The 23,817-nt window shown below is 45.4% G+C and overlaps 1 protein-coding gene across 7 annotated transcripts in view; it reads right to left on the bottom strand.

Moving 5' to 3' along the window:
• Positions 1-23,817, bottom strand: part of AXIN1 (axin 1) — a 77,516-nt gene that overhangs the window by 23,191 nt on the left and 30,508 nt on the right. For all 7 annotated transcript variants that reach the window (XM_084537109.1, XM_084537105.1, XM_084537103.1 and 4 more), the window contains 2 exons: positions 13,072-13,212; positions 3,444-3,540 (listed from right to left, as the gene is read on the bottom strand). In XM_084537109.1, the coding sequence (XP_084393235.1) occupies positions 3,444-3,540; positions 13,072-13,212 (238 nt within the window). The remainder of the gene's footprint in view (positions 1-3,443; positions 3,541-13,071; positions 13,213-23,817) is intronic.

Below are 23,817 nucleotides of genomic sequence, written 5' to 3'. Positions count from 1 at the left end.
CAGATTAACGTATTCCATTGTGGGATATGTTTTTAAAGGGCAACTGGTGTTTTTGTGCCAGAAACAACTGTGGCAGAGCTCATGGGTAGCTGGACTTCAGCATCCACCCTAGTAGCATTCAGGGACTAGCAGAGTCCCACTGCCATGAGGCATTTGAGAAGGACACACATCGGATTATGGGAATTCCGAGCACGTCCCCAGCTTGCAGGAGCAGAAGCCACCCAGGCAGAATGAGACCAGGGCTCCTCATCCTGTCCACTCCTCACTTGTACAGCACTGCAGAGTAGTCGCTCGAATCCTGTTCCACTAAAGGACACCATGGAAGTCACCTCTGCGCACAGGACACCCTCCTGGGAAGGCTGAGTGTCCCTTCTCACAGGACAACCGTGCAACATGCTCGCAGCTTCCTTGACTGGGGGCAGGACAGGAGAGCTCCACTTGATGGGAGCTCTACAGCTACAAAATGGCTTCTTCATGCAAGTAAACAAACACAAAATTACACACACAAAAAAAGGAATCCCAAGCCATAATGCTTGAGGTTGTATTTTTCTGAATTTGCCAGGGAGAAAATGGTGTTTACCCTGTCCTGGGAACTGCTGCATGCCAGAGCTAGGGTAAATACAGTACAACAGCACAGGTAAGGCCCTGCATTCTTGGGGCTTTTACTCCTCCTCCTTTGGGCATTTGCCTGCTCTTTCCTTTCTTACTGCCCCAAGACTTTGCTCAAATCCTAGAGGAAGATGGAAAAATCACATAAAAAGCAACAGGCACCCACTATGTAATAGGTTCCTGGGAGAGGCACAAAATAAAGGTCTTGTTGCTTGCTAGAAACCTTCACCTGCTGCATTCCTGGGCACAGCGCCATTTCAGAAAACACAACTTTTCCCAACTTAGAGTGTTTTTAAGTTTGTAAGTATGGAATACGCAGAACACTGCTGTCCATGCACTAAAATCTCCTGCTACATAGTGGGGAATCCTACATGACTAAAACTTGTTTAAAACTTGTCTGGAGGCAGCACGGCTGATGAAACTAGCAGGCAATCTCCTATAACTACAGTTTATAGCTTCTAGACCTGAATAAAATAAAGACCTAAATAGTGCTGCTATTAAAAGCAATATAAGTTCTTTCAGAATTTTGCATAATAGCCCCACACCTCATTTGTCAGGGAACAGTAAGGTCTCTAAAGGACTTCTAAAACGACTTTTTGGAGGTAGGAGGTTCTCTACTATCAGCAGGAAAACACACCATGCACTCTGCAACACTTACTGGTATGGATTCTGGCTATACTGGTTAGATATGAGCCCATAAAGACCTTCACTCAAAGGCTGCAATTTAGTCACTGCTCCATGTTTAAAAGCACGCTAACCGCCAGGTCCAGGCAGCTCACAGAGACTGCTCTAGCTACGGGCTGCATGATATCCTAACCACTGGCTTTAGAAAGCAACACTTGAAGAAACATTTGCATGGCTCTTTGCTAATTGGGTAAGTTTAATTCAATAAACTTGCAGTTAGAGGTGATTTTAAAAGACTAACTTCATAACATTTCACACTGGTGTTGTCAAAACATATTGTCTAATTACCTTCTCCTTTCTTGGCTGATTGATAAGTGAGGGCAGAGCAGTGCCTCTCTGAAGTTGATGCCAATTCTGTGTCAGTAATTGGCTGGCAGGAGGTGCCAGAGTGTCTGAACTAAACTTATATTCCCTGGAGAAAGACTAGAACTAACTTGACTTCTCAGTCTTCCACTCCCATAAAAATATGCGTCAAGATGCCTTTTTGCCTGGGATTTAAAATTACAGCACAGAATCTAATGGGAACACTGAGTGTTTCATAGAAAAATCCTTGTGAAGCGTCTGTATGTAGTTTAGAAGGAATATGTAATTCTAAAAGACTGTGTAGATAAGTAGGATAATATATAAATTTATAAGCAGCAGGTGGCCAATTTAAACCTTGTTTTTTACCCTCCCACCCCCTTTTAACTGGTTTCCAAAAAGGTCGATAAAATTTAATGCTAAGTAAAACTAATTAGTCTGCAAGGAACTGCTGCTGGAATGACACTTACTCATTTTAACAAAAGAAATGTTTGGCAGATGGAAGTTTGTTAAAGAACAGCTCACTATACATATTTAATGCTCCATACTCTGAGTTTATAACCTGCAGTTCACTGAGGCATTGCCAGTGCACACGATCAACAGAAACCCACTATTATTTTTATCCAAAAGGTAAAACCTCTGACAAGCTTTGAAGTCAGAGAACATTCACTCAGTAGTTCCCACTGTTCACTAACAGCAACAACAACAACAACAAAAATAAAGGCCAAGCTTTCAAACTTCCACTCTAACAAAGCAGTGCTTACAGTAAAAACTGCATCAAGTGAAATAAAAAGGCACCCAGCCAGCCTTTTCAACAGCAACCACACTGCAAAAGCAACTGTATGAAAAGAGAGGTGACTAAGCAAGGATGGCTAGTGAGTGTCCACAGCCAGGGTTTTTATTGTCAACCCAGTGATCAAAGCATAGGAGACCCTCTTAAATCTAAGGCAAATAATCTAATTTAAAAAGGAAAACAAAGAGTGATTTTTTTTTAAATCAGATTAAAACGAGGGTGTATTTCTGCTTGCATTGTGCTGCTTTGAGCAGGCAGGATGGGAACAGCTGTGTCAAGTTTGAAGGCACTTCTGGAAAAAGCAGATGGAGGCTTTTTTTTTCTTTCCCAATTTGTTTTGTGCTGGAGTCCAGCTGTCCAAAGGGAAAAAAAGCACCTTTATTCCCTGCTATATATTAAATGTCACCTGTAACTTCTCACAGAAAGAATATAATAAGCAGAGCTGCAGATGGTGCTGCAGAGCCCCGAAGCCTCATCTTCCAAAAGCTGTTTGCTTACCTGAAGCAACTGGGGAGACAATACCAGACAACTGGCAATACTTATGTCTGCACCTTCTTTGCTTTCCTACCACGTATTCCCAGACAGGCTTTGCAGAGTCCTTGAGAATAGCTTAGAGCTCCCTTTTGCTCCCTTTTGCTACCCACTGCAGGAATACTGCTCAGGACAGCTGCATTTTTCCCCACCTGACTTTGGCTACATCAGCCTTCGTGCCCAGTGGCCTCCTACCCCTCCCACAAACATCTCTGTCCCCCCAGCCTACTTGCAGGCAGACACCAGCCACCTCAGCCAGCCTGCGCTTCCATTCTTGTCCTGAAGAAACTGGCTACTGACCAAGCACTTAAGAAAATTGTGTTTTGGGTACCCCTGGGTGATGAGGCTGGCAGAGGACTACCAAGCTTTCCTCCTCTTACATGCCCTTTCTCAGCACAGTGGATTCCCATCCCCAGATGAATGCAGTGCTAACGGAGGTTAAACTTGAGCAAGCAGAGCAAATGCGTGCTAGAGATCTCACGCACTTCGCATGTTTACCTTTGCAGAAGGAGATAGTGCTACTTACAGGAATGTGAGGTAGTGGCACACGTCCATTTGCTTTGGCACTTTCCTGCATCTCTCTGCGATGCTGCTTCCGGAGTCTGTATGGTGGGATCCCATCTCTGCCAGAATAAAGCAACAACACGCCCTGCTTTAGTGCCTTTCGTTAGATGGTCTCCATCACACAACATTCATTGAAGCCCTGTTGCCACAGAACGGCAGGAAGGAAACCTCTTAAGAGTCTGAGAAAGGCTTCACATGCCCAGGGCGAGTGCAACAGAGCAAGAGGAACGATATGGGGAATGGTGTTCCTCCGGGTCCCTGGAGCTCCCTACCAGGGGCACTTACACAGCATCCACTGGGAGCTGAGTGAGGCAGGACTCCTGCAACTGTTGCCCAAGGTAGAGGGCAGGGAGAAGGACTTGGACTGCATCCTGGTACCTTTTATAGTTGGTTGCTTTCTACAAAAGAGACAGCAATGTACACAGTAAACCACAGGGCAGGCTAGGAACAGGGGGAGGAGGAGGAGGAGTGGGAGCTCCGTGAGGGGAACTTGGTCAGGGAACAAGGTGTATGTTTTGAAAAGAACATGGTAATTTCTCAAATGGCTTATCAAAGCAAAGGGTTGACTTCATGGCTTTTAAGATGATGTTTAGCTCAGTTAGAAATGACAGACTTGATACTGAAGTTATTGGGTGAAAAAATCCAGTGCTTGCCATAGAGGAGGCTGGTGTAGCCATGGGCAGCAGCATGCAGGCTAACCAGCTCTGCTCAGTTTGTTTGTTCCCTTGATGAAAAAGCTGGTGATGGAGGTGTCTGCAGAGAAAGGTGGAGGGAAGGAGACCGGTAGCAACGAGCCTGTCCCCAGAAAGACCAGCAACTGGCTTCGTGGTTCTGCCACGAGCTGCAGGGTGGTACAGACCCACTGCTGAGGCCCTTCCACAAACATGGGGCCTGGGGGCACGCTGGGTCCCAGCAATGGGGTGTTCAGAGGGGTCACAGCTCCCAGGCTTTGTGTTGAGCACTGCCGGCGGCAGAGCATCACTGACCGGGTATAGCTTCAGGAAAAGGAAGGAACCACGTTTTGTTTTCACCACTGAAACCATCACAGGATGAGAAGAACGCAATTGAAGTGGAGCTTAGTTATGAGATAAGGAAATGGGCTCATGTCCTAGTGAAACGGGGTTATTTTGAGAAAAATCAACTAGTGCAAAAACAAATGCCCTCCTAGTGCTTGGCAATTTGGAATTTTCCTCTTTTAATTTACAGATTCTGCTTATTCAGTAATGGCAATGTCATGGAAGTGTGTGGAAATGAATGGAGTGGTTTAGTTTGTCACAAATATGAAATAAGTTCCATGCACATACGTTGCCTTCTTCCAGTCGCTACCCTACGCATCTTGGTGACCAATTCAGTCAAAGTGCATCTTACAGGACAAGATGTTTGCACAAGCCAACTGTAAGTACATTTGGCTTTTAGGTAAGCTCCTAACCCCCTCAACTGCTAAGCACAGCTGTTTCTTGAGAACATAAGCAAAACAGTTTAATGAGCTCACATGAGCAGATTTTCAAAGTCTACGTGATGTTTGGCAAGGAAAACGCAATTTACTGTATTTTTTTGCCTGAAAACCTCCAGAGTTACAAGCATGAGCCCGGGCAAGGACTGTCACCATCAGTTCTCTTTCCCAAACAGGAGCCCCGTCCGTGTCTGTGGTGCCTGCTGCCCCAGCTACTCTTTGGAAACGAGGCTCCATACAGAATTGCCATGAATTTGCTCCCGTGACCAAACTGCACCATACGACTGCAATTTCATTCAGTAACCCTGGCATTCAAAATTAAATGCATTAAAATAAAATAAAAACCATGATTAACGACAAGTGTTTTTTTGTAGGAAGACAAATGACAAAACAGAGAATTAGTCTGGCTAATTACAGCTCTGGCTACCGGCTGCAGGTAATGCAGGAGGAGGCAGAGCATGGCTCAGAGCATCACCTCCGCTGCGCCCAGTCAATGACACTTTACAAGAGCAGAGCAATTTTGCAGAGTGTTGCTATAACAACAGGCGATCACGATAGCTTTCATTAGAAAGCTTCATTTTCTTTAATGATGAACCTCCATTTGAAAAATAACGTAGAGTCACAGTGGTTCAACAGTTTCATCGTATCAAGACACAGTTTTTTTCCAGAATGGATGGGAACAAAAGCACTGACGATTTTTACTGACTTGCCTTTGCTGGGGAATGATTTTAGCCATTGCCGGGCAGAATCAATAAACAAGAGATCAGCTTAACTGCCACACAAAACCCGGGCACTGGAACACAACTTCAGCGTTGTGGCCGCATGGACGTTCACGGGAAAAGCAGCATTATACTAGAAGGCGCAATTTTTCTTTCTTTCTTCCTTTTTTTTTTCTTTTTTTTTTTTTTTTTTTATTCTCCACAGCAGCAGTCCCAGCGGAAAGAGCGACTTTTGTTCAGAGCACAGTAGCGAAAGGCTGATAATGGCCTCTAATCTATCCGGCTTCAAACACATGTTCAGCCCTGCTGTGCTGCCTTTGATGTCATTTTAACTAGATTCCCCAATGCCACCTCTGAACTTGGAACATTCCTTCGTTCAATGTACTGTGCCAACTCAACCAGAGGAAGCAAATTCAAAGATAAGCACTTTAATTTTATCCCAACAAAACCTTATTCAATAGATGGGGGAAAAGCAAGGAAAACCAATACCATACTTTTGTTTTCCTTTTGTCAGGTAGCTTGCTTTGAGATATTTTCAATAGATAGAGAAATAATATATATATATATATATAAACTTTTTTAGAGCACATCTCCTTTTAAAGTAAAACTTTCCAAACTGTTTTTACTTGTTTCATCATGTGATTTTCTTTCGCACCAGAAAGTTTCATGCTAAAATGCAGTGTGGGAAACATGGGCATTTCTATCATTTATTTAGTGAGAGTGCAGTTGGTTTGCTGTTCTGGCAATGTGGTGGCTTCCCCTCCTCTGCCCCCCAAACCCACCTGCAGGAGCCCCCGATGGGCACAGAGGGTCTGCTGCTGCCTGGCAGTCAGATGCTACCACCAGGCGCCTTCTTTGCTCCTCCACAGAAAGCCTCCAAATTTAACCATTAAGCCTAACAAGTTGGAAAATCATCATCTGGGGTCTTTTAAATTAAAAAGCTGTTTAACTTGTTTAAATAGAGCAGAACTCAACGTCATTCAGGATCACTGACCATAGGAAAGACAGGAAACAAATCGGCAGAGAAGCCAATATTTTCTACCGATTACTCTTAGCAAAGCACCACTGTCACCAAGAGACCTTTCTCACATCAAGAAGCACGAAGGGAAATGGCCAGGCATTTTGGCCAAAGGCCAGCCATCTGAGGAATACTTCCTCTGCAAGATTTTGGGGAGCAGCAACCACTATTCTAAACCATTTCACTCTGGGACACGGCCACTTGTGCTCTGGGTGCTCTGACTTGATTTGGGGCGAAGGGACCCTGGGGCACCATGCTGAGGACCCTGGCTGAGCCATGCCACCGGTGCCTGGGAAGGCAAAGCCCATATCCAGCCGAGGGCGGTCAGGACACGCGATGAGACCCAGCAGAAAGAGTATGAGGTGATGAGACCCAGTGAGAGGAGCATGGTTATTATTCGTTTAGCTGGAGCACAACGCCAGGCTAAGAGACACGACCTCTCATTCACTGTTGTAAGCGCCTGCAGAAATAAAGAGAAGAACCATGCTGACCTAAGGCATTTCTGCACTGGAACTGGAACATCACGGGGCGATTTAATGCGTTTCAGCCTCTGCCTGGTGCCTTCATACCTAGATCTGCCTTGGTTTCCCTCGAGTATCTCTGCTGTGACAAGCCCTCCTGCCCAGCGGCTGCCTCCTCCCCTTAGGAAAGGCGCTGCTGACACCAGGGGTTATCCAAGAGAGGAATCACAGACTGTGTAGCAGCACCTGTGAGTGCTGCCATGTGCCTGAGGCCGGGCTGGCAGCCCCCAGCAGGCAAGTGACTCTGCTGCCCTGGTGGCCATGCACAGCAGCCGGGCTAGTGCTTGCAAGGAGCATGGCACCGGGTCCTCTCCAGGCTGCACCTCCACACGAAACAGCTAAAACAACACAGCTGCTGCTCCTGTTATAAAAACAGTTTTCAGCAGAGGACCAAAGCTGGTTTGCCTACACAGGCAGAGGAATTTGTATGGCACAGGAAGACTGAAAAACAATCAGCAGAGCCTAGGTATTTAAGAGCAATGTTTTTTAAGCTACTTAAAATGAAAACCCCTCCAACAACAGTGACTGATAATATATTCATTACATAAATTGAACGCATTACAATATTTACTTGTGCTAGGAATGACATCCTGTTGAAAACTCGTCTTTAAGGCAAGCGTGCTTGTATTGGGTACCACGGAAATGACTTTTAAAAGCACATACGTGCGCTGGGCACTTTTGAAAATCCTGCCTCTGTCTGTTTGACCTAGCTCAGAGGGCCAGATGGCAAGAATATCATACAGGCTTCTGCTAGCGGTTTTCCGTAGTTGGGCTGTGCACGAAACCTGTGGGGAAATTACACTTCCAAAACCTGCTTTGCCACGATCGGTAGAATATCAAAGCTTGGAAGGGAGCTGGCGACAAATGCAGTACATCAAAGAACAAGCAACTGCGCAGTGTGTGGCGCTGATTTGCCTTCTCCCCCAACTTGAGCTGGCTACCAGTGGCAGGCCATGCCTGACACCACGCCGTGCTCTTTGTGCATCGGCACGCTTTCCTCAGTTTCCTGTTAGAGGGCTGGGGCTCTCCTCAATCAGCCTGTGTCTGCATCCTCATTGCCCAGACACAGGCTCCTCTGACGTAGGGTCACAGAGGTTTCCACCTTAGGATCCCAAACCTTTCATGCACTGTCTCTGAGCAGAAGCTGGATTTCTTCATTATGGAGCCTGACTTGTATATGTAAACAGCATACATAGACAAAAACCTTGCTCATCACCAAATGAGGCTTTTGTTGCCATTTTTCTTAGAGGAAGCCTAAATTCAAAGCACAAGCACCAAGACATGCAAGTCTTGTCAAGCAGCAGGAGTCCCTGCTCTGACGTCGTCTGGTTGTTCTTCATTTCTGCTGCCTTAAGCAATTCGGCAAAAATTCCTTTGAAAGTCAGGAGGCAGATAGGTTCAGCAATACCATGTAAAACTGTAACACAATTTGGTAAAGAAGAGCAAGTATTTAATGCAGACACGGTTTTTGTAAGCCAAAGGTCAAGGCTGTATGTCCAGAATCCTAATTAGGGGATGAATCTGCATGCAGTCAGTTTGAGACGCACAAAAAGAAAGATCACAGGTACACTCCTATGATTTTGAGACTTACTTAAAAGGAACTGCTGAGATTGGGCTAGGTATTAGCAGAAGGCAGTACATATATCAGCAATAATTAAAGTCCTAGAAGCAGCCTGCGGTGGGCACAGAAGGGATAAAATGCCTAAAGGAAAAAGGAGCCAAGAATAAAGAAGGCACAGGATGGTGAAACAAAAATAATTCTGCCTGAGAAAGGGAGACATTATGGCTACTGAAATAAAAATTAGGGGGTTGAGGAACTTGGGTGTAAATGATCACAACTTCTAGCAGGTATAACTATTAGTGCAACCCCATGAGGCCAATGGACCAGTGGAAAAGGAATCACTAAAAGCTTATTAATTTTGAAGAGTTCTTACATCTGCTTCTTCTGATAACAGAGTTATATGACCCCTGCTGGCTTCAGAATACTCCTCCGTATCACCTGATGAGTCTGAAGAATTACAGAAGTATGTGACAAGGCAGCTGGATTGGTATTACACTGACTCCTTAAATTAGCAGTCCTCTACAGTTTTCTGTAGTACCTCCCGTGGTACTTTGACCTGCATCCTCCATTTTGCAACACGGGTATGGTGCGAGGAGCTAGTGCCAGCGGACTCGAGAACTGCTCCTAAACATCTCCGTGCCTCCACAGAGCCAGCAGCAAGCCTGCTTCTGGCTTGCTTAGAGCTATTGCAGCAGATACAGATGTCTCGTTATCCACCAGGGCTTTCAGTTCCAGTGCTGTGAGTTCCACCTCACATCTGCCGGATCCCTCATGCTGCTGTTTGAGGGATCTCAAGCGCACAAGCACGAGTCATGACCTTCATGCTCTTGGCACAGAGTGCAAGCAAAGGCCTGGTGGCAGATCTGCTGCATGAGCACTGCGAGGGGAAGGGGTCCCTGAGGTCCCTTCATGGTTATCCAGCAGCATGCACGCTGGCACTGCCTGGGCAGGCAGGTGGCCCGCTCTCCTGAGTCTGCAGCCACATCGCGGATTCACTGGCTCACTGGATGAACCGAAGGATGAACTGGATGAACCGCTGTGTTTTGGTGCGCACCCATTGATGACATTTATGACACAGGCTGGAAAGTTTCTTGAACAAGGTGTGACAGCTCCCGACATTCACACTGAGACTAAACGAGCCTCCTGGAGGGCTTTGTGTTTACAGCACTGCTGTTAATAAATGGTCTCCTAATTCCATAAAACTGTCATTCTTTGCTTAAAGAATCAAAGGCTTCCTGCTCTACAGAAAGACAGTTCACATTTGAACTACTAAAAAACAGACAAAACACTGAATACTTTCCCCCAAATCCTTTTTTTCATCACAGAGAAGCAGCAACAACAAAGTCTCAGCCCATTTTTAATTCCTTTGCAGATCATCTTTAAGGAAGGTATCTCACAGGTGAGATGCACTGCTCTGTCATGAGGGCAGTAACTAGAAAAAGCAGGAAAAGATTTGGAGGGAGCTTATCAGTACAAGTTACATAAAAATGCAGTGGTCACCAGACCTAACCTAGAAGCGGTGGTTATTATGTGGTGGTAGCTTCCACTTCAGCATAAGAATATTCTGAATTTACAGAGGCAATTCTTTCATCGAGAGTTGTTCCGTCAGGAGACAGGCTAGTATCCACCCTGCTTTTTGTGATGTTTATTAAGGGAAACGTATTGAAGGGATGGAATGCCAAACAGTGACTCTAGAAAAGTTGTCAGCCAAAATCTCTGCGTCATCCCGAGTATCAGCAGAAAGGCCTGGTGTAAAACTGTTCCCCTTTTAGGGAATCAAAAGTCTGGCTGTAAAGTACTGTCATTAGCAGTGCACAGATGAATGGCCTCACACTTTGAACTCCAGTTTTGTGATGAATCTCTTAGGCTAACTTAGAGTTGTTGGCTCCCCAGAGCCACAACTATCAGGATTTTCATGTGTTTGTGTTACAGATGTCAAAATTTTGGCAATTTCTTCACAAAGGGGAATGTCAGATGCTGCTTTATTCCTGAAGCATACGGCAAGTGCATTGTCCTCACTCTCTACATCACTAGACTTTTGCAGGTGGATAATGGAATACAGATGGCCTGGATTCCTAGGTACCTTTATGAAGTTTTGTGTTATGTGTCTGGCAGTGAGATGAGAACAGTTGCTCCCTAGAAAGCCTAGTTCTGCAAATAAGAAATGGCCCCAATCCTGAGCAAAGACTAATTTTGGTTGGGAAGGACCTCTGGAGGTCTTTGGTCAGCCCTGCACACAAAGCAGGGCCAACCTTAAAGTCCAAACCACACGGACTTGTGCTGGCAACACTCTTCCAATGACCCCACAACGTCAGTGCAGGTAGACACAGATACACCTCTGAGACATCACCACAGATCTTTTTGAAGCTCAGTGCTGTGCCAAGTACACACTATTGTCCTGTGACAGCAGTTTGTATCCAAAGTACTTTAAGGCACGGTGGACAGTTGCAGTGTGAAAGCTGTAGGTTTCTTCTTTATTTTTATTTTAATCACTGAGCAATCTAATAATTAGCTATAAAGTTGGATGCTATAGAGAGAACAGGCCCTTAGGGCTGCATAAGTTAGTGTAGTTCAGCTTGTCCTCACCAGCATGTCTGTCAAGAATGAATGAATCAAATGAACGGGCAAGTCAGATGTTGTCACTGTAGCATAGCCAGGGTGAGCTGAAAGATCAACTTGTTTGCACATTCTCAGCTCCTACTGTTGCACATGGTTTTGAACATGTAGAAACCCCAAAAGTTGGATGATCTATTTAAATGATCACACGAGAAAATTCCTAAGGGTGCATGCATTTGCACACAGAGCTGACACAGCAGGCGGACTCTGCCCAGTAAGTTGTCTCCACTGGGGAAAGCATACCTTGAATTCTCATTTGGTTAGTTTCTTAAGTTTCTCTTAGTTTCTTCAGTGATAAAAGGACTGATGCATTTGCTTGGCTTACATTAAGGCATGGCAGCAGGTATCTGCTAAACCTGCAGCAGAGGGAGGAGGCTCCCATAGGTATACAGACCCTAACCATGATGTGGAGACTCCTCAGTTTCAGTTTTTAAGCAGTTCTGAACCACTAAAGCCACACAGGGATCATTTCAGTTGTGAAGTACTCACACAAGAACATCTGATTAGATGAACTAGCCGAGAACAAATGTACCAGTCTTTACTGTCGTGCTGTGGCATGAACAGGCAGAGAGCTTCCAAACCTGTGGTAACAAACCAATGGGTAGCAAAGCACAGCCTGGCTGGAACAATGATGTAAAAGATCCTACCTGGCCTTCAAGACCCATTCTGCCGCCTCAGCACATGCAGCACACCCAGCTCATCCAGCACAGCCCACGCTGGCACGTGCTTGCAGAAGGATGGCAGCTCTGCAGGACCCTCTGCCAGCTCAGGCTGAATGGCTTCCCAGGTGCTGGGGTTCTTGAGCACACCTTCAGTGGCATCCTATAGCCCAGCTACAGAGATTTAGTCAAATTGTATTGTGTCTTCAAAAGCTTCTCAATCTACTTACTCTTTCTACTACATATACTCAAAGGAAGAATCTGGTATTTCCTTGCAGTTGCTATTACAACGTGCTTTGAAGGAAAAGCTGTTTCCAGACAGGCCCAAGGCACAGGGCAACTAAGGCAGCACTGGAAGTCTGCAGTGAGGACCATGGATGTAAGCCCAAGTCCCCCCAGTTGTAGGTACTGTCCTAATCCAACTTTTCCTTATGATTCACTATACAAAAAGAGGATAATTGAACGCAGAGATACAACTACAGTTGAGTTCTGCCTTAGCTTTGGATAAGAAGTCTGAGGAGCTTCCCGAGCTGTATTCCAGCAAAACAATTACTAGAACTCGTCATGCTGCCTTTTTTTCAGTAATCAGCCACCCAAATACTGTGGTTTGCAGGAACAAGTGGGAACTTTGAAGAGATAAAAGACATGAAAAAGAGCAGTGGTACAAGTCTTGATGGGGTTGTCATCTGATTCATCCTGACAAGGAGGAACCCAAAGATGAAGAGGAATCCAAAGAGAGCTCATGTCTATTTGCACTTGGCAAGCAACACTGCCGGAACTCCTACATCTTTTATTTTAGTTCACTCAAATCGTTTGATGTCACAAATACTCCCAAGAACAGCGAGGCTGCGTTGCCTGCACAGTGACAAAACAACTCAGCTTGACAAGAAAACCAGAATGATCGTGACCTTGTTGAAGTCAGATATTCTGCCCAATACCACCTGTTGCAATGCCACCCTCAGTCTAACACAAAATCAGCACCCCCACTAAAGAAACGGCCACCATTCTCCCATTTATTGCCACAAGAGATTAAGGTTACTTACACGCTGCTGTCTGTCAGCGACATTGTGTCTGCATCACTGGACATGCTCTGCTGCTCGCTGTCGTTGGCACTGGTGGCTGGGGCCAGAGCATATCCCGTGTTGACATAGTAAGGGTTAACAGGCTCTCTCCATGACCCATGCCTGGAAGAAAAATGAAAATGTCAAATTAAAAGGACACAATCTTGACCCTACTCCACCGGGTTCTCTGCATCACTGCGCAGAAGGACTCTGTCTTTGAGCCCCAGCATTGGTGACACACTACAGAATACGCTGTGTTCATATTAAGTTGTATTGATAAAACCATGAATGATTTGACTGGAAGCAAAAGGGAATTCATAAAGATGATACTGTCAGAGTTGAAGAGAGACAGGGAACAAGACTATTATGGCAGAAGTCCAGTTCACATTAGGATTTACTGTGTCCTCTGGTTAACTGCTAGCAGCGACACTTTGTGAGCACTGCAGGACATGTAAAAGCAGTATCGAGATTATTACAGTATCTTTCTTAGTAAAGGCAGGCTTCTTTCCACTTTTCCAACAGTGAGCACAGCCCACCGATTCTATGCTTGCTTTTACATCCCACCTCACCTCCCTCTAACATGTTTGCCAAGGTAGGGAGGTAAGTAAGAAATGGCAGTTGCTTACAATGCCGAACCTGAAGCTGACTTCAAATGTCACACTCGGGTACATCAAACACTTGCAAATTCCCCCAGCAGGGACCATCTCATTGCACCTGCTTTTCCAGTGGCCAACCTGTCCATGAACCTACAGAGGCTACTTTGTACACAATCCCACACGCCTTGTCCTCCAGACAGTTACTCAAGATGCAATCTCTCGTACACATCCAACTCTAGCACACCTCAGCTCAGTCACGCCACACGGGCATCTTGTCACTGCAAGGTGTTTTGAAATCCACCAGAAAGAGGAACAAGCTGAGATGTTCACACCAGCACAGCAACAAGCATCATTTAATCCCCCACTCTCCCTGCCTACCCCCCTGCATGAAGAGCAGACAAACATCATTTTACAAATTCCTGCGTTGTCCAAGCTCTGTTACCAGCTCTGAAAATCACAGCGATGTTTTATTTTAGATTACCAAGTTCATCTGCGTGATCTTTTGTTTAGTGACTCAGCAACAAGCACCTAGTTGAGGTGGCTCAGAGTGGACCTTGAGCAAACCCTGCCAAGGAGGGCATATCACACAACTTTCGTTTCCTAGTTTTGCCATGAAAAGCCTTTATGCAGTGGTCAAAGTCCTACAGGCAACAAGAAACAGTCCCTGCCATGATGAGTTTACTTTTAGATAGGATAAAACAAACAACAACAACAAAAAAACACCATCAGAAAAACATGTACGGAGTGAAGGTGAGGAAGACACCAGCAAGGAAAAAAGTAGGCAGTTTTGGTGTATTTTTTACAGAGTATGAACACAGCACAACCATCAGCTTGCTATCACCTACTGGTCTTATCACACCGGCCACAACATGACACGAGCTGGGAACAGCAGACAACTCATTCAAAGTGGAGGTTTTCAGAATGACTTATTAATGCTACGGAATTTGGGATACAAGGACGGAAGTACTACCAAAGTATTTCAGAAGTGACTTAGACAGGGCTACAGCCTTTGGCTAGCACACTGCTCACACAGTTCCTGCTCACCCTGCCCTTATGCTCCTAGGAACAGAACCAAACCATTTTCCTTGTAACGCAAGGGGTCACGGACACCACCACGTTCACAGGTCACTACGAAAAAACGTATTGTTTTAGGCCCATTATGTGGTCAGTTAGAGGCTATTACCCTCCTATTCTCACAGAGAGAAAACTATTACTTTGCTTGCCACAGAACAACAAAATCTCCAAGCTATTTCTCTGTGGACGACGGAGCTTAGTGTAGCTGCAGAGTAGTGTAAAGAACATCTAAAATGGAGTCACCTGAGGTTTTCCACTGCTGTTTGAGGCACAGGGAGTCTTGTGAGGTTTTGCCAGGCTGGTGCAGGACAGCGTCGGTTGGGTCTGAATGCTAACCTAACCTTGGGACGGCCAGGCATCGTGGACATGTCTGAGCACACAAACTTTCTGTCCCTTTAAATGTGCACTGAAGCAGCCTTATTTCTAACTTCCATCAGACTTCCAAACAGATTTCCAGGGTAAATATTAAAGACAGGAAATAATTTGAACAAGTTCACCCCAAAAAGTAAAGTATAACAAGTGAAAACCTTACCACCACCCATTCGCCAGCTCTCCCCTTACATAATGGGCAGTTCTGAAAATTAAATGAACTCGGTGCTGTGCAACCCTCCTGTCAAATCCGATATGACAGTTGTGTGATGGAGGCGGATAAAACCTCTTAAATTGAGCTGCGAATGATGGATAGGTCAGGCCTTCCCTGCAGGCAAAGAGAAGGAAGCTTTTTGGACAACCCAATTAAAACATAACACCAACTTCTGGTGGACATTTTGCCAGGCTTCTCCGGAAGTGGCATGGATTATTCCAGCACTGTGTTAAGAAAGCTCTATGATATACAAAACAAAATGATCACTTCAAAGGGAAAGAAAACACCTTCAACATCTCCAGATCAGCCCTGCTGCTACAGCAATGCTTTCTGCTGGGATATCAGCGGTACACAAACCCCGTGGTTTTGTTTTGTTTTTTAATTGCTATAACCTATACCTTCCCTTTTGGGAGCAGTGCTTCGTACTGTGCTGGGGCACTGGGAGGCACACGGGGTCCCTGCTGAGCTCCAGGCAGCGCCCTGCCTGTGCGTGGCCGTGCCAGCCCAGCACTGGGCCCTGCAGACAGTGGGAGCTTTGTAGAAGCCAAGGCATCAGGACCACGAACCGTCCTTTGTGTTTTAAGAGTTCATTGGGCCCGAATCTGGGATGGTCGAAGGAATTCCCGTGGTAGCAGTGACCAGAGGGGTGCCTGGAGGTCCCTCACCCCTGGGAGCAGCCGGGACGTACGGGCTGTCCTGCAGCACCCAACGGGGCCATGGGCTCTCCACGGAGAACACAGGAAAGAGTTTGGTCACAACTGTTGTATTTAGCTAAAATTACACACTTAAGCGTGTATACAACAGGGATTACTTCCATGTTAGCTCTGCCTCTAATACATCAATGCAAATGTAAACTTTCAGTAAGCATAAGTACATGGAAAGGGTATAGGATTTCAAAGCAATCATAACAGGTTACATTACTTTTGAGGAATCCATCTGTATTCAATCCTTCTCTTAATGTTCTCTCTCCCTGACAACTCTCTTCAGCTGGCTCGTATCACCATTTGAATGTTTTGTGCTGTGCCTCTGAAGATCGCTTTCAACGTCTATTAGCAGGAAAACATTAAAGGAACATGGAGGCTAACAAAAAACCGGTCACTTCTGATCTGGGAGGGGAGGCTGCTTTAAAAGGGATACAGACACACTCAGAGCGATTTGAAATGTCAGCTAAAAACTTCACATACCGAGCTCTATGTGCTGATAAGGGCAATAAAAGGAAAGGTGAGCGTTTAGTTAGACTTCAAAAAGATTCCTGCAGACTTCCGGAACTCACTTTGGACCAAAAAATTCAATTATTTTTTTTTAGAAATTAACATGTAATGTTTCACACACTGCAGAAATAAAGCACTTCTCTTCTGCAGCTCTCAGTTGCTCAGCCCTCAGAGGAACCACACACGGAACAACTCTAATAAAGCCCACAGTGACCCAGCTCGACCAGCCGCCTCTTCTTTTCACACAGCTCTCCACTGAACTTTGTTAATTCTATTAATGCCGACAGGGGCCAAAACAGTTTCAGAAAACCGGTAAGCATCTCCTTAGGGTTTCCTTCTACCTGTTCAGTGTTTATTTTACATATTCCCTTGGCTGTACCCCTTTACCTAACAGAATCACAGAGTGGCTTGGGTGAGAAGGGACCTTCAAAGATCATCTAGCCCACCCCCTCCATGGGCAGGGACATCCCGCACTAGACCTGGTTGCTCAAAGCCCCGTCCAGCCTGATGGTGAACTCTTCAAGCACTCAGACCAAGACCAGCACACAGAATTTTGAACGTGAGCACCACCAGATCTTGGAGCTTCGATGTCAGCGAGAATAGAGGCGAGGACAGGAAGACTGAAGAGGCAGATTACCAGAAGTTCTCCATGCATCCTGAGTCTCTGTGGGCATCGTTTCCCTTCCAGCTCTGGTCTCCCAGTCTCCTTTACACAATTCCAAGCTCACAGCTATTTCAATTTAAATCAAAGATGCAAAGTGCCCTTTTTTTTTTTGCTAAACACACTACTCTTTGCTCTGTTTGAAAAATGTAGGTCCAGCATGCTCTGGGTAAGAACTGCATTACCTTCAGCATCCACAGCGGGAGAAAGATGCAAGCATCCTGTTTGCAAAGCCAAATACCCACAACACAGTTCCCAGCAATGATATTCTAAATCCCATGCCATATTCTGAGCCTTTGGTCCTCAAAGGCTGGGTGAGCTCTTTTTTAAACATGGGAGAAATCCCATTTTCTAGATGGCTTCAGCAGTAAGGCAGCTGATGATCATCCAAACTGCATGAGTTGCCTTGGGAAGCTCTGAGCTGTAGGAGAAGCGGGGACGGGGCTGTGTCCCAGAGAAGGACATCCCAAAAGCCATGCCCTGCAGAAACTCAGGATCTCTCCTTCTATGAACATTTCCCATATCCATTAAAAAAGCGACATACTTCCCTCCAAGAAGAAAAAACAAAAAACTTTCAAATTGACCACTTGTTGAGTCTGTGACTGGCGAGAAACACTCAAACACAGCTCTCCTACCTCCTTTATTTACACCTACCAGCAAGTGGGCAACTGTCACATCCTTCATGCAATACCACATTCTGTTATCACAGCCAGTCGATCAAATTAAAAGGTGCACTCGTTAGCTTATGATGTATGAGCTGAAGCATATTTAAATAGCAGGTGCTGACAACAATGACCGAGTGGCAGGGTCACCTTTAAAACAAGAGATTTGAATGGTATCTACAGAGAAGTCTGACTTAATTACATTACTCTACCAACTCAAGAGAAAAGTTGTGGTTTCCAATCCATGGCACCATCTACCACAACCAAGGCTTGCACTGTACTGGGTACACAACTGTTAGAAATGCCCCAAAGCATCCAGTGTTCTCCAGCAGACCATCACTGGTGTGTTTTGGAGCTAGGAATGAAATGCCTACAAAGATGCAACACTAAAAACTTTACTCTTGACTGGATTTAACCTGCACTAAAGACACAAAGCCTAGTCTGGAGGTTAAAACTGGGGATTTAGCTGATAATTTGATTGCAAATCCTCAGGGTTCCTCCACTCAAAACTCTTCCCAATTACCATAGGCAGTCAGATACTGCTGTGCATCTGAACTTCATCATTGCCAATGTCAAGCTAATCACATGTGTTCTAAGCAAGGGCAGCTTCTTCAAAGATGGCATCAATTCTGGACATGTTAATCTGTTCTTTGAGGTATCCAGATGGCTCTCACCAAGAAAGTTCACTTCTAGCTCTGCAGCCTGCGAGCGCAGCAGCCCGAGCACTCTGTAGAGCATTACAAAGAAACCAGATCAAAGTTCTGTCTTATACAAAAAAAAAAAAAAAAAAAGAAATCTGAAGTTTGAAAAGCAACAGCAGCCTGTCACTTGTAGGCTTAAAGACGACTTCTGCATGCTCCACCTATCAGGGAATTTATGATTACAGTCTGGCTTTTAAAAGCTGATGAAAAAAAAAAAAAAAGACGCTCTTTAGCGCTCCTTGCCTTTGCAAATCTGTATCTTCTTCCACGGTTACTCATCCTCCCACGCCGGAGGAAAAAGGGAAATAAATAAAAACTTAACTAAAAGTACAGATAAGGGCTCTTCGCCTCTTTATTTCTAAGGCATTCGGTTCCATTTTAGGAGCACACTGAGATTATTTTATGGGTAGCTTCAGTAATTATTGCTAAGCATTGAAGCACAACCACAAAACCTAAACCCAAGATCTAACAATCTACGTTTCCAGTTTCTAACTCCTTTGCATCTACCAAGGATATAATGCTTCTCAAGACTAAGGTACAGAAGATGCATTCATTGAAATCAGTAATTTAGATCACAGGATACAGCAGGGTGGGTGAGAAAAACAATTAGATTTTGTGAGAATTTAGGAAGGAGGCTGAAATAAAGGAAAGAATTGATTTGCTTAGTAGGCAAATAAAGACTAAATGGGCTAAATATTTTGGTTGTGCTGCCCTATCACCAACCTAACCTTAAGAAAGGATTTCAGACAACAAGGTGCAACTACAGTGCTCCACAGAAACTGAAGAACAAGCCCCGTGACATTTCATCTGACCATGTTTCTCTAGTGTCAGCCCTCCCAGCTTCTTCCTGACAGAGAAAAGCTTATGTACATTCTGTTACCCCAATGTAATTATGTATTCCATCCATTAGTTATCCACCGTAAAACCGTTTTTGCCACACAATAAAGTCAAATCCTTCCTAAAAACAACACAAATCTTCCCTAGAATTAGACTAAAAAGCTCATTTACTTTATAGCGCAATGCACAAGAAATTAATTAAAACAAAAGAAAAAATATGGACAACACCATGTCTCACACCTATTAACAGGCTGCTTGGATCATACTCCTGGAATAAAGGAAAAGTAGCAGAATATTTTGTTCCGTATCTAGCAATAACAGGTATCTGCTCAGACTCATTGCAACATGTTAGCCTGAATTTTCGTCATAACGTAGCTTTTTAAAGAAAATTATGAGATTATTAGTATCAATTCTTTTCCATTATGAAAGGTTGACATTAAATAGGGAAATTCTCTATAAGATACACAGGATTTTTGCCTGCATTAATTGTGATTTGACAAGGGCCTTACTTATTTGGAGCAACCTGAATCCATCAGTCATTCAAAAGGCTCTATAGTGACCTGAGAAGCTACTAAAACCAGGGCACAACAGGTTTCCCGTGTGCATTCTGAACAGCCAGGGCATATTGCTCCCACTCATAAGCTGCACTCGCCTCTATCTATTGCATGTTGGACAATATCCCATAGGAGAAATCCTATTTTTAATATTTTATTGGAAAGAATCCAGCTCATGCAAGGATGTGGTGAACATCAACACATGTTGCCAGAAAAAAGTTGTCTTCGTAACTAAGCTTGTGACTGATATTAAACTGGATCCTGAAGGCAGTGAGCAGAACTCGAAGCTGAGGAACAAACCCTCCTGACACCCCCAGAACACAGTGGGCCTGCCCAGGATGACAGGCGTGAGGGGAAACATCGGGACAGAAGCACCAGTGCACTGTGAGGTCTCATTTTGCATTAAAATAAATACAAGTGTTTTCAAATCCCAGGGCCTTGCAGTGTGCACAGGAGCTTGGGATCCCATCAGGGGATGGAAGCTGGACAGGAATCCGCACTCCCAATGTGCTCCAACTGCCCAAGAGCCTGGGTGGGCACCATCCCAAAGGAAAAAAACAAAAACAACAAAATGCAAAATGAGTGGGGGTGAGGGCATGCTCTGACCATGAAAATGTGCTTCCCAGAGGCCACAGGGCTTGCTGACTTGTACACGGGCACGCAGGATGATAAGGCAGCCTCCTTTCCACCTGCTTAAACCGAGAACTGGCGAAAAATTCGGCCCCAGGTGGATAGGTGAACCCGTTAGCAAAGCAGAACTGCCAGCCATCCAAAGCCCTCCGCACCACGCCAAGCAAGCAAGCACCCGTCCCTTCTTCCCAGCCTGGCTGCAGCTGAGGATGCTTCCTTGGCAGATGAAACACGCAGCCGAAAGCATCTCCCGGATTTCCAGACACCCACACAGTGCAGCTCCACCCCAGAGCATCCCCCTCGCCTGCTCTGCGAGCTCAGCAAGGGCCTTCATGAGGCAAATTACTTCCAAATGCCTGCCTCTGAGGCGCGGGGAAACGAAGAAACACAGGTTTGTACCTGGCTCTGCTCGTAACCTAAAGAAGGCAGCAACTCCACTTTTAAAACACCACTGCCTGCAAACTATCAAATTAATCCCGGGATTTCAACAGCTTTTCTTCATTATTTTTCATCTCAACCAAACCACAAATTTACTTAATGACTAAACCAGGCAAGCGAGTACTTTGTTTTCCAGGCAGCGGGAACCTTCCTAACGGGATCCAGGTTTTCGGCAAGCGTGTCGGCCCGGTGTCACGCGAGGCAGAGGGTACATCTATGGGTACATCTGTGGGGTGTGCTGGCCCTGATGGCACCACCAAAGCCACCAGCACGGCAGCCGGGGTCGGCCCTGCCAGGCGGCAGCAGCGCGCAGCACGCGCTGGGCTGGGTGAGGCAGTGCCTCAAGTCGGAGTCAGGGCCCAGGCAGGAGGAATACAATAAGAACAGTGTGTTCCAGGAACGACCGAATAAAGAAGAGAGCATGCTTTTGGCGAGCGGGATTCAGCGCTATAATTCCGTCTGCCGCTTTTCTTCCCTGTCTGAAGCAACATTGTTTGTCCACGCTTCTCTGAAATGGAAAGTATTTCCTCCTCCCGGCTCGTTCCAAAGAAAGATCTGAGGAGGCCTGGTATAACCAGGCATAACCGGGGCTTCTCCAGCGCCTCAGCTACTCCTTGCCAAAGTTTCTGCTCAACAAGAAAGGGCTTACAAGATAAATTACGAGCAGATTTCTCTGCAAGCTCATTAACTGAAAACCAGGGCTGTAGGATGAGTAAGTTTTTGGACGGGAACAGAACATCCAGCTTTGGCCGGTGACTGCAGCGTGTCTCCTTCCCTCCTAGGCACCCACAGAGCCTCTTGAGCTTTCAACATGGGACGGGGCAGGTATGTGCCTGCAGATCTGGGGACCACACGGGAATTACAGAGCCTTTGGATTCAAAGGGCAAGTCAGTCACAGCTCAGCTCTTCCTTATGTTGCTGAAGCTTTTCAGGAGGGCATAAAATCCAGAAATGCAATCTGTGCTCCATATTGCTTTCAGGGATACATTTCCTGATACTGAAATCAAAACAGCAGCGCTGCTGATGGCTGAAATGAAAGGGCAAGATATGCAAATCAGGCCGGCTCCATTTGATAGAGACTAGTTAAACTTTGACATTAAACTGCTTGTTTGTATTGCTGGGCCACTTAACACGGGCTGAGCTGGACAGCCACAGACTTACTGGCTCCACTTAAATCTTCACCGGAACTATCAAATGAAACTCAATAATCATTACCAATGTTGCCCACAAGCTTGGTATTTTAATGAAAGTGCAAATTTGGGTGTTAAAAGAAGCAGGTTGATGTCATACTTTGAACATCTATGAGGCCTGTGACTTAACCCCTCAAAAGGTTTGAGCCCCGAGAGCTTTGATGGAGGCCTACCGATGATGAGGTGCACAGGACTACTGCGGATCTCCTAGTAATGACCCTGCATAAAACCCAACTTTTTTTCACTGAATAAGGTCTGCCACACCAATGCCCATGAAGCAGAGATGTCTGCCTCCAAGTGCAGTCAATCACTTGCACCTTAACTCCTGAAGAAAGGAACCAAGCATTCCACCGGCTGAACAAGAACCTCTGAGGTGACCAAACTGCATCCCCAGCTGGTAACAACACCAGAAACATGGAGGGTTGGCAAGACCTGGCAGAGATATAGCTGAGTGTCCGAGTTTTTTAAAGTCTCCCAGAGGGGAGATTCAGCTGTTTAGAAACATCCTAATCTTACCTCTCCGTATACATTAAAGGTCAAGAAGTGGGATCAGATATTGGCAGCATAAATAAAAAACCAGCTCAGTAGAGCACAAGACCCTTCACAAAGACATTTCATACCTTCACATCAGCGATTCCTGCAAAGGCTTATCTAACTTCACTTCAGATTAGGGAGTGCAGGTAAGTTTAAACCAAGAGACCATTAGATCAGGGCAGGGAAGAAGACCTTCCATAGGAGGCGTTTGCCTCCATGCAGTGCTTTAGCACCAGCAGGAGTTGTACACATCAGCTGACCGCCACCATGACAGATGAGCAGGTCTCAGAAGTACAGCACCATGAAACAGCTGCTCCAGTAGTTCTCTGGAGGCTCACAATTCCCCAAACGGGGTCGTTAAAGGATACTTGTTGGATCGCATTAACAAACAGCAAGCTGTAGCAACAGCAGAATACTGGCAAGCTGCAAAAAAGCTTTTAAACTTCCTCTGTCATTTACTACTCAGCTCTGAAGAGATGTCAGCATCAGAGTAAACATATAAATCATAACTCAGTCTCCTGGTCTCTACTGGGAGCCAGTAATCTGACGTTCCCTTCTCCACTTGCGCTGACCTGGCAGACGTACTGCAGCGGCTGGGTGGATATGAGCTTTTGGCCAGGTCCATCACGGAGTGACAGCAGTGACAGGTCCCCAGGGGAACTGCAACAGCGACAACCAGAAGGCATGAAACACACAGAAACCGGTCTAAGGGAGACAGAGACCATTAAAAAGGATCTTGCCATTTTGATGCATACTTTTCTTTTTTAAGAATTTAGCAGATTAACAGCAAATAACTTCCTCCTGTGCCCCAGAAAATACAGAGGGAAGTTAGTCTTGTGAGAGTGTTACTGAATCTTCCTTTAACACTAATGCAACTGTTTTAGACGCAGAGTGAAGTCTTCATTCACAGTCCTACTCTGCAACAGCCACCTAACTTTGCATCCCCAGCAAGACCTGGAACCCAAATCATCCACTGCTGCATCAGGATCACAGGAGGTCACATTTTAAAACGATTTTTGAAGTCAGAAGACTCAGTTTCTACTTTCTTGTAGCTGTA

This window comes from Aythya ferina (assembly GCF_964211825.1).
Source record: "Aythya ferina genome assembly, chromosome: 15".
Taxonomy (NCBI): Eukaryota; Metazoa; Chordata; class Aves; order Anseriformes; family Anatidae; genus Aythya; species Aythya ferina.
Note: the sequence above shows the minus strand (reverse complement) of the source record. Positions and strands in the feature narration are given on the sequence as shown.